Source organism: Lepisosteus platostomus, chromosome 16 (genome assembly GCF_059453375.1).
Source record: "Lepisosteus platostomus isolate fLepPlt1 chromosome 16, fLepPlt1.hap1, whole genome shotgun sequence".
In the NCBI taxonomy this organism is placed as follows: Eukaryota; Metazoa; Chordata; class Actinopteri; order Semionotiformes; family Lepisosteidae; genus Lepisosteus; species Lepisosteus platostomus.
In genome coordinates this window covers 306,222-319,978 of record NC_142626.1, presented here as the reverse complement: position 1 = coordinate 319,978, position 13,757 = coordinate 306,222, and the positions used below count along the sequence as shown (strand labels likewise).

Below are 13,757 nucleotides of genomic sequence, written 5' to 3'. Positions count from 1 at the left end.
TGTGACAGAGAGGTTGCAGGTTCAAAACCCTGGGGGAACACAGCTAAGGTCCTTCACTTGAGTCTTACCACCTGTCCAGTCCCGGTCCTGGAGGGTCAGTGTGTCCAGAACAGGACTGTCCAGTCCTGGAGGGTCAGTGTGGTGTGTAGCAGAACAGGGCTGGCCAGTCCTGGAGGGTCAGTGTCTAGAACAGAGCTGTCCAGTCCCAGTCCTGGAGCGTCAGTGTGTCTAGAACAGGGCTGTCCAGTCCAGGTCCTGGAGGGTCCATGTGTCTACAACAGGACTGTCCGGTCCTGGCCGTAGATGACCAGTGTGTCTACAACAGGACTGTCCGGTCCTGGAGGGTCAGTGTGTCTAAAACAGGACTGTCCAGCCCTGGTCCTAGGTGACCAGTGTGTTTAGAAAACAGCTCGATATTGATTTAACGGGTCCGTTTAACAGCTTCCCCAGACTTTCAGGTGCTGCTGCTTGGAAAAGACTTGTTGACTGTGTTCAACACCCAGAGATCTGAATACCTCGGAAACAAAATGGAAAGGAAGCCGTCAGATAAATTCTTATAGCTGCAGTACTAACTGCCCGGACTAGATCTCGTCATTTTGTCTTAAAATTGGATTTCTCCCCTGAGCGGTACTTCAGGTGAGAAGTGCAACACTGTTTTGCTTAACAACAAAACATGATCTATCACTCTCTCTAGGCGAAATCCTTTTCGAAATTCAACCAGAGTTTCTTCTAGTCAGTGTCGGGCCGGTCTGAAAACACGACTCGCTTTCGGAGAGAAGCCGCATCAGGACCGCCGTTACACTCGGCCTGCTCGTCCGCCCGCCCGCGGTCGCGGCAGCGGACTGGCGTAGCGCCGCTCGGCCGGCGCAGCGCGTCCCTCCCACGGGCTGCGGGCCTCCTAGGTCCCGCCGGCCCCCGGGCGGAGGCGAGCGGGGCAGCCGGGACCGAGCCAGGCCGTTTTCGAGGAGAAAGGGGAATCGACAGGGCCGGGATAGCAGGAGGGAGGGGACAGGGAGTCCTTCCACCCCGTTTCCCTCTCTCACTCTCCCCCCTCGGCAGCCCCGCCCGTCAACTTCAATTCAAACTCGTCGGCCCCCGTAGGGCCAAGTCTGCCAGGCACCGACACTGCCAGGAGAGGAGCCCGGCGACCCCGGTTCCCGAACCAGCTCGACACCCCACTTTCCGACGCCGACCCCCCCGCCCCTTCCTGCCACCCGGGCCCGGTACCGCCGCGACCCCGCAGCCGGGCCGAGGAAGCGAGGCGAACCGATCCGACGTCTCCGCCCGTGTAACGCTCGTCAAACACGGGAAGAAACACGTTTATTTATTATATTTTATTTTTTTTGTGGTGCATAAATCAGGACTCCGGCGGATATTTAAATGATTTTATTTTATTTTTTTCTGGGGAGGGGAGGAGGGAAAGACCGTGTCCTTCCGTAAAGCCGAAAACTTGTTACCCTTGAGGCGTCGCAGGGCGAAGATCGGGGAGGGGGGTGAACGATAATAATTAATAATTATTATGAATTGACATTAAAGGTAACGATTTGAAGAAAGTGAAACACACCGCGCCTCTTGTGACACCGGACCCGGAACTTTGTGTTTGCAGCACCGGCTCCACCGCGGCGCTAGCTGGTATCGGAGCACCATGTAGTTTTCTCCTCCTTTTTTTTTCTTAAAAAAAGAGGAAATTCGGCATTTGATCATAAAAAATGGTTCCATTTGCTGCGGCTGAAGGCGATGCCTTGGGCCGGATATGCGCCCGAAATGAATGAAGAGTTAACACCGTACTCTCGGGGTTAGGGGGCGGGTGAGGAGGAGGAGGTGGAGGAGAACGTTTTTTTTTTAAAAGTGCTTTTTCGTGATTAACTCTTTTTTTATTTTCGGGGAAGAGGTGGCAACGCCGTTTTTTTTTTTGTGTGTGTGTGTTCAGTGAAATGTAGAGACGGCGGTACACCGGTGCCGTGGCGGGTGTTGTAGCCGAACCGGAACATTTTCATAACCCCCACCTGTCCGAGCGAGTTGCCTGGCTTATCAATCGCGATACACATTTTTTGGGGGCTCCCATTAAAACCGAGGTTTCTCAGTTCCGACCCACGGCTGATTGCTGAGACTATATCGGCCCTGTATGCGGTAAATTCCCGGATACGCAGGCAGGAGCCGCGCCGCTATGTCCGGAGACAGCGCCGGCAGCGGAGCCGAGGACTCCGGGGAGGAGGGCAGGGAGGAGCACACGGTCAAACACCAGCTCACGAACGGTGAGTGTTGGGCTTTCTGCTGTCTGTTCGTGTGTTTCCAGTTGTGACAGTGCTGTCAGTCAGGCTCCCAGTGTGCAGCAGTCTGATCCGCTCCAGGTGTGACAGTGCTGTCAGTCAGACTCCCAGTGTGCAGCAGTCTGATCCGCTCCAGGTGTGACAGTGCCGTCAGACTCCCAGTGTGCAGCAGTCTGATCCGCTCCAGGTGTGACAGTGCTGTCAGACTCCCAGTGTGCAGCAGTCTGATCCGCTCCAGGTGTGACAGTGCTGTCAGACTCCCAGTGCGCAGCAGTCTGATCCGCTCCAGGTGTGACAGTGCTGTCAGTCAGACTCCCAGTGTGCAGCAGTCTGATCCTCTCCAGGTGTGACAGTGCTGTCAGTCAGACTCCCAGTGCGCAGCAGTCTGATCCGCTCCAGGTGTGACAGTGCTGTCAGACTCCCAGTGCGCAGCAGTCTGATCCGCTCCAGGTGTGACAGTGCTGTCAGTCAGACTCCCAGTGTGCAGCAGTCTGATCCGCTCCAGGTGTGACAGTGCTGTCAGACTCCCAGTGCGCAGCAGTCTGATCCGCTCCAGGTGTGACAGTGCTGTCAGACTCCCAGTGCGCAGCAGTCTGATCCGCTCCAGGTGTGACAGTGCTGTCAGACTCCCAGTGTGCAGCAGTCTGATCCGCTCCAGGTGTGACAGTGCTGTCAGACTCCCAGTGTGCAGCAGTCTGATCCGCTCCAGGTGTGACAGTGCTGTCAGACTCCCAGTGCGCAGCAGTCTGATCTGCTCCAGGTGTGACAGTGCTGTCAGTCAGACTCCCAGTGCGCAGCAGTCTGATCCGCTCCAGGTGTGACAGTGCTGTCAGACTCCCAGTGCGCAGCAGTCTGATCCGCTCCAGGTGTGACAGTGCTGTCAGTCAGACTCCCAGTGCGCAGCAGTCTGATCCGCTCCAGGTGTGACAGTGCTGTCAGTCAGACTCCCAGTGCGCAGCAGTCTGATCCGCTCCAGGTGTGACAGTGCTGTCAGACTCCCAGTGCGCAGCAGTCTGATCCGCTCCAGGTGTGACAGTGCTGTCAGACTCCCAGTGCGCAGCAGTCTGATCCGCTCCAGGTGTGACAGTGCTGTCAGACTCCCAGTGCGCAGCAGTCTGATCCGCTCCAGGTGTGACAGTGCTGTCAGTCAGACTCCCAGTGCGCAGCAGTCTGATCCGCTCCAGGTGTGACAGTGCTGTCAGTCAGACTCCCAGTGCGCAGCAGTCTGATCCGCTCCAGGTGTGACAGTGCTGTCAGACTCCCAGTGCGCAGCAGTCTGATCCGCTCCAGGTGTGACAGTGCTGTCAGTCAGACTCCCAGTGTGCAGCAGTCTGATCCGCTCCAGGTGTGACAGTGCTGTCGGTCAGACTCCCAGTGCGCAGCAGTCTGATCAGCTCCAGGTGTGACAGTGCTGTCAGTCAGACTCCCAGTGCGCAGCAGTCTGATCAGCTCCAGGTGTGACAGTGCTGTCAGACTCCCAGTGTGCAGCAGTCTGATCCGCTCCAGGTGTGACAGTGCTGTCAGTCAGACTTGCTGTGGGGCAGTTGAGCGTCTTGAAGGAGACAGATGTGTGTGGACAGTAATGAGATTTATCCCTCTTCCTCCTCCTAGCTAATCTGACAGGGCACACGGAGAGAGTTGGGATGGAGAACTTTGAGCTGCTGAAGGTGCTGGGGACGGGAGGTAAGCAGACGGGCAAAGACGCACAATAACTCACAAACTTGCAATGACGCCCAATAACTCACAAACTAGCAAAGACGCACAATAACTCGCTCACTGTACTCATTCTCCCTGTTACTGGCCCCTGACCCTGGGCAGTTACTGCCCCCCAGTGGTCACCTGCCCCGTGCCCTGTGTGCCCCCCGGCACTGGGCGGTTACTGCCCCCTGTGGTCACCTGCCCTGTGCTCTGTGTGGTCCCCGGTGGTCACCTGCCCCGTGCCCTGTGTGCCCCCTGTGGTCACCTGCCCTGTGCCCTGTGTGCCCCCTGTGGTCACCTGCCCTGTGCCCTGTGTGCCCCCCGATGGTCACCTGCCCCGTGCCCTGTGTGCCCCCTGTGGTCACCTGCCCCGTGCCCTGTGTGCCCCCCAGCGCTGGGCAGTTACTGCCCCCTGGTGGTCACCTGCCCCGTGCCCTGTGTGCCCCTGGTGGTCACCTGCCCCGTGCCCTGTGTGCCCCTGTGGTCACCTGCCCTGTGCCCTGTGTGCCCCCTGTGGTCACCTGCCCTGTGCCCTGTGTGGTCCCCTGTGGTCACCTGCCCCGTGCCCTGTGTGGTCCCCTGTGGTCACCTGCCCCGTGCCCTGTGTGCCCCCTGTGGTCACCTGCCCTGTGCCCTGTGTGCCCCCTGTGGTCACCTGCCCCGTGCCCTGTGTGCCCCCTGTGGTCACCTGCCCTGTGCCCTGTGTGCCCCCTGTGGTCACCTGCCCTGTGCCCTGTGTGGTCCCCGGTGGTCACCTGCCCTGTGCCCTGTGTGCCCCCGGTGGTCACCTGCCCTGTGCCCTGTGTGCCCCCAGCCTACGGGAAGGTGTTCCTGGTGCGCAAGGCCAGCGGGCACGACGAGGGCAAGCTGTACGCCATGAAGGTGCTGAAGAAGGCGGCCATCGTGCAGAAGGCGAAGACGGCGGAGCACACGCGCACCGAGCGCCAGGTCCTGGAGCACATCCGCCAGTCGCCCTTCCTGGTCACGCTGCACTACGCCTTCCAGACCCACGCCAAGCTGCACCTCATCCTGGGTCAGGGCCTGCTCCGCCTGTCCCCTACCTGTCCTCTACCTGTCCCCCCCAACCTGTCCTCCGCCTGTCCCCCCCCCAACCTGTCCTCTACCTGTCCCCCCAACCTGTCTTCTACCTGTCCCCCCCTGCCTGTCCTCTATCTGTCCCCCCCGCCCCTGTCCCCCCAGCCTGTCTTCTACCTGTCCCCCCCAGCCTGTCCTCTACCTGTCCCCCCAGCCTGTCCTCTACCTGTCCCCCCCAGCCTGTGCCCCCTGCTTGTCCTCTGCCTATCCCCGTGTCCTCAGAGAGTGTGAGCTGACTGCTGTGTGTCTCCTGTGTCAGATTATGTCAGCGGGGGTGAGATGTTCACACACCTGTACCAGCGGGACCGCTTCAGTGAGGACGAGGTCGCCATCTACATCGGAGAGATCGTGCTGGCGCTGGAGCACCTGCACAAGGTCCCTCTGCGTTCCTGTCTGACTGTGGGACTCACGGGCAGGAGTCACTGGGGGAGAGAGAGACCCAGTGTTCCTCCTGGACTGGAGTCACTGGGGGAGAGAGAGACCCAGTGTTCCTCCTGGACTGGGGTAACTGGGAGAGAGAGAGACCCAGTGTTTCTCCTGGACTGGGGTAACTGGGAGGGAGAGAGAGAGACCCAGTGTTTCTCCTGGACTGGGGTAACTGGGAGAGAGAGAGAGAGACCCAGTGTTTCTCCCGGACTGGGGTAACTGGGAGAGAGAGAGACCCAGTGTTTCTCCTGGACTGGGGTAACTGGGAGGGAGAGAGAGAGACCCAGTGTTTCTCCTGGACTGGGGTAACTGGGAGAGAGAGAGACCCAGTGTTTCTCCTGGACTGGGGTAACTGGGAGAGAGAGAGAGAGACCCAGTGTTTCTCCTGGACTGGGGTAACTGGGAGAGAGAGAGACCCAGTGTTTCTCCTGGACTGGGGTAACTGGGAGAGAGAGAGAGAGACCCAGTGTTTCTCCCGGACTGGGGTAACTGGGAGAGAGAGAGACCCAGTGTTTCTCCTGGACTGGGGTAACTGGGAGAGAGAGAGAGAGACCCAGTGTTTCTCCCGGACTGGGGTAACTGGGAGAGAGAGAGAGACCCAGTGTTCCTCCTGGACAGTTTAAACTCTGTCTGTGTCTTATCTGTGCATCCGATGCTGCTGTCTGACCAGGGCGCCTCTGTTTTCTCCCAGCTGGGAATCGTCTACCGGGATATCAAGCTGGAGAACATCCTGCTGGACAGCGAGGGCCACGTGGTGCTCACGGACTTCGGCCTGAGCAAAGAGTTCCTGGACGATGAGGTGATCAGAGCTGTGGACACTTGTCTTGGGCTTCTCCTGTAAGAAGGACATCAAACATAAACACACAAAGCAGAATTTAAAATTCACTTAGGTCTCAAAAAATCGCGTACAGGTGCTTAAAAACGTAGCAGCAGTCCATGAGAGATGAACGGGTTAATAAACTGAAGTGGGTACAGTACATTTAATTACCTCCATCGAGTAGTTTTATTGTATTATATCTGATAGTCCCCATGCTAGTCTTTGTTTGGATAATTGGAATATGTCAGTCCTGTCCAGCCTGCTCTGTCAGTGAGTCTGATTATAATCCCAGTGAAGAACTAATCCAGCTCCCAGTCCAGCCAGTCCAGTCCAGCCTGCAGTGTCTCAGACTGCTCTGTCAGTGTCAGTGAGTCTGATTATAATCCCAGTGAAGAACTCATCCAGCTCCCAGTCCAGCCTGCAGTGTGTCAGCCTGCTCTGTCTCCCTATAGAAAGAGCGGACCTACTCCTTCTGCGGCACCATCGAGTACATGGCTCCGGAGATCATCCGAGGCAAGTCTGGGCACGGCAAGGTGAGACTCCCAGACTGACGGACCGACTGACTCCCGGACTGACGGACCGACTCCCGGACTGACGGACCGACTCCCGGACTGACGGACCGACTCCCGGACTGACTCCCAGACCGACTCCCAGACCGACTCCCAGACCGACTCCCGGACCGACTCCCGGACCGACTCCCAGACCGACTCCCGGACTGACGGACCGACTCCCAGACTGACGGACCGACTCCCAGACCGACTCCCGGACCGACTCCCAGACCGACTCCCGGACTGACGGACCGACTCCCGGACTGACGGACTGACTCCCAGACCGACTCCCAGACCGACTCCCGGACCGACTCCCGGACCGACTCCCGGACCGACTCCCGGACTGACGGACCGACTCCCGGACCGACGGACTGACCGACTGACTCCCGGACGGCCAGAATCCCAGAGTCCCGGCCGGACTGACTGAGCGCGGGGTCTCTGGGGATCGGGCAGTGGAGCCGAGGGCTGACGGGGTCCCCCTCTCTGTGCGCAGTCCGTGGACTGGTGGAGTCTGGGAATCCTGATGTTCGAGCTGCTGACCGGAGCCTCTCCCTTCACCCTGGAGGGCGAGAAGAACTCCCAGGCCGACGTGTCCAGGTGAGGTTACCCCGACTGCGCCCCAGGAGAGGGGGAGAGGAGTTGGGGTACATCCTGGGATCTGTCTGCTCAGTGTGGTGTCCCTGTCCAGGCGGATCCTGCGCTGTGACCCCCCGTTCCCTGCGGACATGAGCCCCCTGGCGAAGGACCTGCTGCGGAAGCTGCTGGTGAAGGACCCCCGCAGGAGGCTGGGCGCGGGGCCCCGCGGGGCCGACGACATCAAGAGTCACCCCTTCTTCAAGGTGCCCCCCACCTCTCCTTCCCTCGGGATCCCTGTCCTGCCCCCCCTCTAACCACCCCCTCTCTCTCCCCTCTAACCCCCCTCTCTCTCTCTCCCCTCTAACCCCCCTCTCTCTCCTCTAACCCCTCTCTCTGTCCGCAGGGTCTGAACTGGGCAGATCTGGCAGCGAAGAAGATTCCGGCTCCTTTCCGTCCGGAGCTGCGCAGCGAGCTGGACGTCAGTAACTTTGCGGAGGAATTCACCAGCATGGACCCCACAGACTCCCCGGCCAGCACCCCCCCCAGCACTGACCGCCTCTTCCAGGTCCGAGCACGCCCCCGCCGCCCCCGAGAGCCCGCCCCCCTGAGGGACCAACCCCCCTGAGAGCCCGCCCCCCTGAGGGACCAACCCCCCTGAGGGACCAACCCCCCTGAGAGCCCGCCCCCCTGAGGGACCAACCCCCTGAGAGCCCGCCCCCCTGAGGGACCAACCACCTGAGAGCCCGCCCCCTGAGAGCCCGCCCCCCTGAGGGACCAACCTCCCTGAGGGACCAACCCCCCTGAGAGCCTGCCCCCCTGAGGGACCAACCCCCTTGAGGGACCAACCCCCCTGAGAGCCCGCCCGCCCCCCTGAGGGACCAACCCCTCTGAGGGACCAACCCCCCTGAGAGCCCGCCCGCCCCCCTGAGGGACCAACCCCCTGAGGGACCAACCCCCTGAGAGCCCGCCCCCCTGAGAGCCCGCCCCCCTGAGGGACCAACCCCCCTGAGGGGCCCGCCCCCCTGAGAGCCCGCCCCCCTGAGGGACCAACCCCCCTGAGAGCCTGCCCCCCTGAGGGACCAACCCCCCTGAGGGACCAACCCCCCTGAGAGCCCGCCCGCCCCCCTGAGGGACCAACCCCCCTGAGGGACCAGCCCCCCTGAGAGCCTGCCCCCGTGAGGGACCAACCCCCTTGAGGGACAAACCCCCCTGAGAGCCCGCCCCCCTGAGGGACCAACCCCCCTGAGAGCCCGCCCCCCTGAGAGCCCACCCCGCTGACACCGTGTCCGCTGCTGTTCTGTGTGTCAGGAGGGTGACTCTGTGACTCTTGTCTCTGTCCAGGGCTACTCCTTCATCGCTCCTTCAATCCTCTTCAACCGCAACGCAGTGATGGGCGACTTCCTGGAGGCCCAGATGAGCCCAGACCGGCCTGGTTCTGCCAGCGTGGAGCGCAGTGCCATGCTCAAGGTACCAGCCCAGATACACGCTGAGCTCAGTACCGTCTGCACGTCCCACCCCCCCCCATCTCCCCTCTCCCCTCTCCCCTCTCTCCCCTCTCCCCTCTCCCCTCTCCCCCTCTCTCCTCTCCCCCCTCTCGTCTCTCCTCTCCCCTCTTTCGTCTCTCCTCTCCCCTCTCTCTCCCCTCTCCACCCTCTCCTCTCTCTCTCCCCTCTCCCCTCTCCTCTCTCCTCTCTCCTCTGCCCTCTCCCCTCTCCCCTCTCTCCCCTCTCCCCCCTCTCGTCTCTCCTCTCTCTCCTCTCTCTCTCCCCCCTCTTTCCTCTTTCCTCTCTCCCCTCCCCTCTCCTCTCTCTCCTCTCTCTCCCCTCCCCCCATCTCCCCTCTCCCCTCTCCCTTCTCTCTCCACCCTCTCCCCTGTCTCCTCTCTCCCCTCCCCCCTCTCGTCTCTCCTCTCTCCCCTCTCCTCTCTCTCCCCTCTCTCCCCTGTCTCTCTCCTCTCTCCTCTCCCCTCTCCCCTGTCCCCTGTCTCTCTCCTCTCCCCTCTCCTGTGTCAGTGTGGCCAGAGCAGTTCAGACTGTCCCCACAGCTGCGCCCTGTCTCTGCAGGACTCCCAGTTCTTCCAGCAGTATGACCTGTGCCTGCAGGAGCCGCCCCTGGGGGAGGGCAGTTTCTCCGTGTGCCGCCGGTGTCGGCACCGGCAGACGGGCCAGGAGTTCGCCGTGAAGATCGTCAGCCGCAGGTGTGTTTCTGCCGGGGGCACCTGGCTCGAACCCGTGACTCACAGTTCGGCACGGTCACGGGCAGCCCAGGCAGACTGGACCAGTGATCTCTGGACTGTAGGGGTACAGGGTGACCCAGACTGGACTGTAGGGGTACAGTGTGACCCAGACTGGACCAGTGATCTCTGGACTGTAGGGGTACAGTGAGACCCAGACTGGACAGTGATCTCTGGACTGTAGGGGTACAGTGTGACCCAGACTGGACAGTGATCTCTGGACTGTAGGGTTACAGTGTGACCCAGACTGGACTGTAGGGGTACAGTGTGACCCAGACTGGACAGTGATCTCTGGACTGTAGGGGTACAGTGTGACCCAGACTGGACCAGTGATCTCTGGACTGTAGGGCTACAGTGTGACCCAGACTGGACTGTAGGGGTACAGTGTGACCCAGACTGGACCAGTGATCTCTGGACTGTAGGGGTACAGGGTGACCCAGACTGGACTGTAGGGGTACAGTGTGACCCAGACTGGACTGACGGTTCACACACATGAAGCTGTCATGCTGAGATGCTGTCACTGTGTCTGTGTTGTCAGGATGGAGGTGAACACACAGAGGGAGGTGACGGCTCTGCGGCAGTGTGACGGTCACCCCAACATTGTGAAACTGCACGAGGTCTTCCAGGACCAGGTAGAGACAGACAGGCTGCGACAGAGAGAGAGAGACAGACAGGCTGAGGGAGAGACAGATGGACACACAGATAGGCAGACAGACAGACTGCGACAGAGAGAGAGGCTGCTAGAGAGATAGACAGACAGGCTGAGGGAGAGACAGATGGACACACAGACAGACAGGCTGAGGGAGAGACAGGTGGACACACAGATAGGCAGACGGACAGACAGACTGCGACAGAGAGAGAGAGACAGGCTGCTAGAGAGATAGACAGACAGGCTGAGGGAGAGACAGCTGGACACGCAGACAGACGGGCTGCTGGAGAGACACACACACACACACACACACACACACACACACACACACACACACACACACACACACACACACACACACGGACTCTGCGCTGAGTCTGGCCCTCTCTCAGTACCACATGTACCTGGTGCTGGAGCTGCTGGAGGGCGGGGAGCTGCTGGAGAGGATCAAGAGGAAGAAGCTCTTTGCTGAGGGGGAGGCCAGCCTGCTGATGAAGAGCCTGGTGTCGGCCGTCAGCTTCATGCACGACGTGGGGGTGGTGCACCGCGACCTCAAACCTGAGGTACTGTCGCTCTGTACCCCAATACTGCAATGCGACACTGGGTCAATGCGAGTCTGGCGCTGACGTACGCTGACAGTGGTGGGGGTGTGGAGCAGCTGATGGTCACTCTGTCTGCGCTGTGCAGAACCTGCTGTTCGCGGACGAGGGCGAGGACGCGGCGCTCAAGGTGATCGACTTCGGCTTCGCGCGGCTGTGCCCTGCTGGCAGCATGCCCCTGCAGACGCCCTGCTTCACCCTGCAGTACGCCGCGCCAGAGCTGTTCCACAGCGCCGGATACGACCAGGCCTGCGACCTCTGGAGTCTCGGCGTCATCCTGGTACCCTCTCCGCGCCCGTCTCTCTATCTCCCTACCTCTCTCTCACTGCCTGTCTCTCTCTCTCACTGCCTGTCTGTCTCTCTCACTACCTGTCTCTCTCTGTGTCTTGTCTCTCTCTCACTGCCTGTCTGTCTTCCACTGTCTCTCTCTGTGTCTCTCACAGCCTGTCTGTCTCTCAGTGTCTCTCTCTCTCTCTGTGCCTGTCCCTACCCTGTCTGTGTCTCTCTGTTCCAGTACACGATGCTGTCAGGCCAGGTTCCCTTCCAGAGTGGGCAGAAGGGGATGACGTCATCGCACGCCGCCGACATCATGCGCAAGATCAAAGAGGGAGACTTCTCATTGGAGGGAGAGGCCTGGAGGGGCGTGTCCGAGGAAGCCAAAGACCTGGTGAGAGGTATGACGTCCCTGGCCACGTCCCCACAGTTCACCTCACAGCCCCCTTAGCCCTGGGGTCTGCACCCCAGGGATGTCTGAGTGTTACCCCAGTGTCCTGGCCAAATTCCCCCCCTGGGTTTTACCCATCATGGCCTCCTAATAACCCCCATCTCTGAACTGGCTCCATCACTCTGCTCTCCTCCCCACTGAGAGCTGGTTTGTGGGGAGCGGACTGGCGCATCATCCAGGTGGGGGTACACACTGGTGGGGGTGGAGGGGTTCCCCAGTATCTGGAAAGAGCTCTGAGTGGAGTGTCCAGTCCAGCTCTATAAGTGTAAGGATTACTATTATTACTGTGACAATCACTGTTACTGTTCCTATCGCTGTTATGGTGACTGTAACTGTAACTGTTGGCCTCTCTCCCCACAGGCCTGCTGACGGTGGACCCCGCCAAGCGCCTCAAGATGTCCGTCCTGCGGGAGAACGAGTGGCTGCAGAATGGGGGTGCGCTGTCCTCCACCCCCTTGAGGACCCCTGATGTGCTGGAGTCCTGTGGACCCACTGTGAGGACCTATGTCAACGCTACGTACAAGGTGAGAGAGAGAGACAGGAGAGAGGAGACAGGGGGCTCACACTGTATTATTAGTATTACTGAGAGACAGGCTCACTGTCTGTTCCTCAGGCTGGGACAGGAGATCACACACTGTATTATTATTATTGAGAGACAGGCTCACTGTCTGTTCCTCAGGCTGGGACAGGAGATCACACACTGTATTATTATTATTGAGAGACAGGCTCACTGTCTGTTCCTCAGGCTGGGACAGGAGATCACACACTGTATTATTATTATTGAGAGACAGGCTCACTGTCTGTTCCTCAGGCTGGGACAGGAGATCACACACTGTATGATTATTATTGAGAGACAGGCTCACTGTCTGTTCCTCAGGCTGGGACAGGAGAGCACACACTGTATGATTATTATTGAGAGACAGGCTCACTGTCTGTTCCTCAGGCTGGGACAGGAGATCGCACACTGTATTATTATTATTGAGAGACAGGCTCACTGTCTGTTCCTCAGGCTCGGACAGGAGGTCACACACTATATTATTATTATTGAGAGGCAGGCTCACTGACTGCCCAGGCCGTGGCAGGTGTGGGAATTCTGGGAATGGACGAGCTGTTGCAGTTGTCTGCGTCTGTCCCTGCAGGCCTTCAACAGAGGCAAGCGTGAGGGCTTCTTCCTCAAGAGCGTGGACAACGCGCCCCTGGCCAAGCGCAGGAAGATGAAGATGACCAGCACGGGCGTGGAGACGCGGAGGAGCTCCTCCTCTTCCTCTTCCTCCTCCTCCTCCTCTTCGTCCTCCCACCCGCGCGCCCCCCCCCCTCCTGGCAGCACCACGCCCGAGTCCTAGAGCACAGCTGTCCGATCCACTCCGGGGGCTGCCAGCCGCGGGAGACTTCGGCTCGGCTCATCGAGTCCCATCTGTGCGCTGGGAGCCTGTCCACACTGTACATCCTGGAGTGGATCCGCCTGCTGTGGTCTGGCGCGGCTCGAGCTGCCTCTGCGCCCGGGAATCACGAATTCAGCTTTAAGGTGGGCCGTGCTGCTGGGTCGCTGGAGTCCGTGTTGACGAGCGGCGTACTCATTCTCCTGCAGTCAGTGCTAAGTCTTCTCATGACGAATGTAAAGCTCCGTTTTTTACTTGTTGTCGTTGCTGTAATTTTACCCGTTTGTGAATTTTTTAAGACAGGTTTTGTAACCATGGAGACCAGGAGGTGCCCCCCTTTCGGCCCTTGGCCCCGGGGGGGGGTGTGGGGGGCTGTGGCCCAGGGGATTCGCTGGCAAGAAGAAGCTCTTTTCTTTTTTTCACGTCAGGAATTTGTAATACGAGAACTTTAATATATCATATTGTTTTAGCCCAATGGTATTACTGTGCTTTTTAACCAGAATGTTTTGGAAGTTTTATTTAAAAAAATAATAAAAATAATGATTGTAGGTGAGCTTCAGTGGTTCCTGGGACTTGAGCCTGTGACCCCTGACCCCTGAACCCCACCGCTGCGTTGAGTAATCTCTTTGCTCAATTAAATAAAAACGGGCTTGAGGGCAGCCTGGGAAGACTGTGATAGAGCACCCCCTACTGGACAAGAGAGGTGCTGCTCTCTGGTGGGTGTGGGGAGGCTAAGAAGAGTC

General features: G+C 59.3%; 1 protein-coding gene across 1 annotated transcript; it reads left to right on the top strand.

Moving 5' to 3' along the window:
* Positions 1–831: 831 nt before the first annotated feature.
* On the top strand, positions 832–13,562 carry rps6ka4 (ribosomal protein S6 kinase A4). The gene is made up of 17 exons (XM_088609241.1): positions 832–2,255; positions 3,882–3,953; positions 4,783–5,001; positions 5,323–5,438; positions 6,181–6,288; positions 6,759–6,839; positions 7,348–7,451; positions 7,543–7,693; positions 7,834–7,995; positions 8,772–8,897; positions 9,494–9,627; positions 10,202–10,295; positions 10,705–10,875; positions 11,000–11,191; positions 11,426–11,585; positions 11,996–12,159; positions 12,775–13,562. The coding sequence occupies exons 1-17, from the start codon at positions 2,168–2,170 to the stop codon at positions 12,976–12,978; spliced, it is 2,346 nt and encodes a 781-aa protein (XP_088465367.1). The 5' UTR covers positions 832–2,167; the 3' UTR covers positions 12,979–13,562.
* Positions 13,563–13,757: the final 195 nt, after the last annotated feature.

What these genes read in the sequence shown, in the direction of transcription:
- rps6ka4 (XM_088609241.1), top strand. Translation starts at nt 2,168, where the DNA reads ATGTCCGGAGACAGCGCCGGCAGCGGAGCCGAGGACTCCGGGGAGGAG. An exon ending in AAGAGTTCCTGGACGATGAG is followed by an intron (nt 6,289 to 6,758) that starts GTGATCAGAGCT and finishes GTCTCCCTATAG; the next exon opens with AAAGAGCGGACCTACTCCTT. An exon ending in AGCCAAAGACCTGGTGAGAG is followed by an intron (nt 11,586 to 11,995) that starts GTATGACGTCCC and finishes CTCTCCCCACAG; the next exon opens with GCCTGCTGACGGTGGACCCC.